Source organism: Alligator mississippiensis, chromosome 13, assembly GCF_030867095.1.
Source record: "Alligator mississippiensis isolate rAllMis1 chromosome 13, rAllMis1, whole genome shotgun sequence".
Taxonomy (NCBI): Eukaryota; Metazoa; Chordata; order Crocodylia; family Alligatoridae; genus Alligator; species Alligator mississippiensis.
This window is the reverse complement of record NC_081836.1, coordinates 8,363,566-8,367,451: the sequence shown is the minus strand read 5'-3', so window position 1 is coordinate 8,367,451 and position 3,886 is coordinate 8,363,566. Positions and strand designations below refer to the sequence as shown.

The following is a 3,886-nucleotide window of genomic DNA, read 5'->3' as shown; positions in this document are numbered from 1 at the left end:
ATTCTCCTGACTGCTGTCCCACCAAGACTCCTGAGATTTCCTGTCTCTCTGCTCAGTGGCGTGGTGCTGCCTCCTCCTTTCATCTCAAATCATCAGCTAGCTTAATACTGCTGCACCCTCACAGGCTGAACTAGTTGAAAAGCCACCATAAGCTTAATCCCAAAGCACAAAGGATTTTTTGGTTTGGGCAGAGAATGGGGGGCTCCAAGTCAAGAGGAGCTGAAGTGCATTAGCAGGGCAGCCTACAGAGCGCCCCACTGGAGCAGCCCCAAGCAACACTTCTCAGTGTATGGCTCCCTGGTACAGTCCCAACTAATGCTCTGCACATTTCTTCCAGCCTCTCACTTTAAGCAGCACTTCCTGCTGATATAACAGGCCTCCAGGTCTGCAGAAGATGCAGCTCGTTTGAGTTTCAGAGGTGGATGGGAGGCAAAATTGGCTTTTTAAAACAATAAACCCCAGTAGCTTTTAAAGACCTGGTTGACCGCAGGGAACTGCCCACATCCCCCGTTGGGCCATATGAAAATAGCCTAGTGTTTTCAGCTCGTTTCTTAGGTAATTATGGCCCCTAGGTAAAAAAAATGTGCAATTATCGTAAAAAAGGGGCAAGTCAGGTCCATGTGAGAGACTGGCCGAAGTTGCATAAAAAGGCACAACGGACCTCTGAGAGAGCCAGCAGAAACCCAGACCGGAGACGCTGTGTGTTCAAGGTGTCCCAGAGCTGTTACACACAATGACAAGGATGGGCCACTGTCTCATCTTCGTGCTGACTTTTGCTTGCGGTAAGTAAGGGCTGGTGCGTGGCTCAGCTGGGGTAGCACTGGGGGTCGAAGCCAAAAAGCCTCTATGGCTAAAATCCTCTCTGCCACGTGCCAAATGAGGCAACTGCATGCTTCTCCCATTCATTGCTATTGGCACTGTAGAGTCATTTGCTGGATGCCCATCACTGTGGTCTTTGAATGATTTACCAGGCTTGATTTATGACACTAAGGGCCTTGAAAAGAGAGAAGCCCCCTTGACTTTGGTGTATGTAATACAGAGGGAAACCCAGGGAGATGGGTATTTGGTGATTAGATAATGTTTGCTGCATGGATGTGGTTTTATGATATACTTGGTGGTAACTGGGTTCTCTTTTCTGTGTCCAATTCATTATTATACAAGAGACTGAGAATATATATTTTAATTACATTGGCATGAAAACTCAGGTGTACTCAGGAGTATTGGATGCATTGATTGTATTGATTATTGCACCTCAGTATAGATAGACTGGATTGCACAGATAGAAATAGTTACAGGGTTATAAAATGACAGATAAATTCTTTGGGGCACAGAGCATCATATGGATTATACAGCTCTGCATACGGATAGGACTCTAAACTCATGCAGAGTATGATGTCTGAACGTCTCCAAGAATGGACACAAAATACGTTTACTCTGGAGTAATTTGACTTTGTTCCTGATAAAGTAAAATGGACACGATACACAGTAATGAGCCAAAGTAAGTCACTCCATTCTGGGCTAGAGCTACTCCTTGGAAAGTAAGGAGTAACTCTGTACACCAGGGTAAAATCACACCAGTGTGCCATCCATGTGTGCACTCCTTTCTAGCCCACATCACCATGGCACAGACATTTTCTCAATGCAAATTTGGTTCAACACTGGAAATGCACCTACTACAGACAACAACCCTGGAAGTGCTGGTGATGTGTGCACTCCTTTACAGGATAGATATACTGTGGTATAAAATCTGGGTTAAATGACACAGTAGTAATCACACTGTAGTGTGTATCCATGCCCTCCAGTCCTCTCATTGCCCTTCTCTGTGCCTTGCCGCGACGCTGCGCTTACCTCTTCTCCCTGCTGGTATTTTAGGTGTCACGCTCGTGAGCAGCATCGCCACCCAGTTTGACGAGCTGATTCGGCTGACCACCTTCACTCACAATCTGGCCAACTTCAGCAACTACGGATGCCACTGTGGGCCAGGGACACAAGGGGTGCCCGTGGACCCAATCGACAAGTAAGTGGGGATGATGAATCTCGTCTGGTGCCTCATTCCCTCCAAGTCAAGGCTGGGGGTTGGTTTGGTGACTCATGACAGTAAAAGGCCAGAAGGACCCAAGGGAAAATATTGGGGATAGGCTGAAAGGAAGAGATGGGATAGTTTGCTTTGCTTCTCATAAATAAATGGCTCCAGCCACAAGTGTGGGAAAGAGTGCTTGCCGGCACAGAATAGATTGTGAACATCAAGGAAAACCAGATATGCATTGGCATTAGCAAATTTAACAGCATCTAACTTGGAGCCTAGGCTCTCCTCAAGTTGGAACTGGATTCTCAACCCTGACCCTTGTTGGACCCCCCAGTTATTCTACCCCTTTCTTTGCAAAACTTAGGTGCTGCCATGGCCATGACTGCTGCTATAACAAGGCCCAGATGTTTGGCTGCACTCCAGACACTCACCGCTACCGGTTCTATGCAAACGGGGACAAGATCAAATGCGGTGAGTGAGGCGCGGGTCTTCTGGCCCTGGACAGGGCGGAGGTCACAGGGGTTGATGCGGTGCACGGTGTCGAGGCCTCAGCTCAGTGCTTGGAGGTGCAGGCTTGCCACTCCCCAGGCATGTAGCTTGCCCCAGGCCTGTGGGCTGACCATAAGAAGGCACTCAAGCAAAGCGGTACAGCACAGTTGTACTTTAGGGGAGAAGGAGTCTGATCCTACTGGCATCTGAGACGAGGCCCTATTTATCTCTGCTCTGCATTGGTGTCCTGGTGCAGGGCAGGGTGGCAAAAGAAGAGGTGGTATGTGAGGCTGGAAGGAGGCAGGCGAGGGCATTATGTCCTGGCTGTTCAGCACTTCCCTTGGGGCTGCCATATAGGGTAAAGCAACATACCTCCCCTCCCAGAAAATTGGGGGTTTTTTTTGCATTGAGCCAAAGGTTAGGGCATAAGAGTGTAAGAATTGCCATTTACTGGGTCAGACCCTAGGTCCATCTTGCCTGGTCTCCTATGTCACACAGTGGCAGCAGGTGGATGCTGAAGGGTACAGTGAACTGCGCGTGACCAGGGTTTTTTCCACTGTTCCTGTTTCATTTGCAGCCTCCACCACTCCTGGTGCAGGTGCAATTGCCATATTGCTCTTTTGGGAAGGGTAGATAAAGATATGGTCTTCCTGAGTCTCATTGAGCACAGATAGACACCTCTCTCCTAGTCGGAGTCGTGCCACGGCCACATCTCCAGTGTGCTGGGCTCTGCTTCCGCCAACCTCGCAGGGCATACAGGTGACACGACAGCCCTGTTGGTCTTGTCCCACAGTGAAATCACGGGATCAGTGCGAGAAGATGGTATGTGAATGTGACCAGAAGGCGGCCAGCTGCTTCCGCAAGCATCTCTTCTCCTACAACCCGATGTTTCAGAACCACCCCACTATGAGGTGCAGGGGACCCCGACCTTTCTGCTAGGGACGTGCCCCCTCCGAACAGCAAAGGGATGATCAGAAAAGGGGCCTCCCTGTGTATCTCAGTGCTCTGTGTCTCCCTGGTGCTCCTGCAGCTCCTTATAATCCATGAAAACTGTAAGCAGGTGTCTGGTTAGTGAGACACTCATAGGAAATGCAGAGCTTAACCTTTCCATTAGGAGAAACCACATGTCAGGCCTGCCTAATAAACTGCTCTGTTACTAATATTGTTCTGTGGTTACTTCCTTTCTGCTGAAATGGTGCTTTTGTGTTTGGCATTACCTTGAAAAGGGAATTGTTCCTAAGTCTGCCAGGCTGGGCTCCCCCAGCCCAAATGTCATTTGCTCTTTGGCAGCTGAAAGCTATAAACATGGCAAAATAATACTGCTCACTACAAGGTGTTAAGACTACAAAGCACACAGAGACATGCAAGAGA

At 48.8% G+C, this 3,886-nt stretch overlaps 1 protein-coding gene across 1 annotated transcript; it reads left to right on the top strand.

Moving 5' to 3' along the window:
• The first annotated feature begins 705 nt into the window (after positions 1-705).
• LOC102571295 (phospholipase A2 homolog otoconin-22) lies at positions 706-3,675 on the top strand. Its single transcript, XM_006277799.4, has 4 exons — positions 706-782; positions 1,873-2,017; positions 2,391-2,497; positions 3,309-3,675. Exons 1-4 carry the CDS (start codon positions 734-736, stop codon positions 3,452-3,454), a joined length of 447 nt encoding a protein of 148 aa, XP_006277861.2. The 5' UTR covers positions 706-733; the 3' UTR covers positions 3,455-3,675.
• The last annotated feature ends 211 nt before the right edge of the window (positions 3,676-3,886 follow it).

Excerpts from the sequence above, each read along its gene's own strand:
- LOC102571295 (XM_006277799.4), top strand. The coding sequence starts at position 734 with ATGACAAGGATGGGCCACTGTCTCATCTTCGTGCTGACTTTTGCTTGC. Across the intron at positions 2,018-2,390 it reads CCCGTGGACCCAATCGACAA|GTGCTGCCATGGCCATGACT; the intron begins GTAAGTGGGGAT and ends TGCAAAACTTAG. Across the intron at positions 2,498-3,308 it reads CGGGGACAAGATCAAATGCG|TGAAATCACGGGATCAGTGC; the intron begins GTGAGTGAGGCG and ends CTTGTCCCACAG.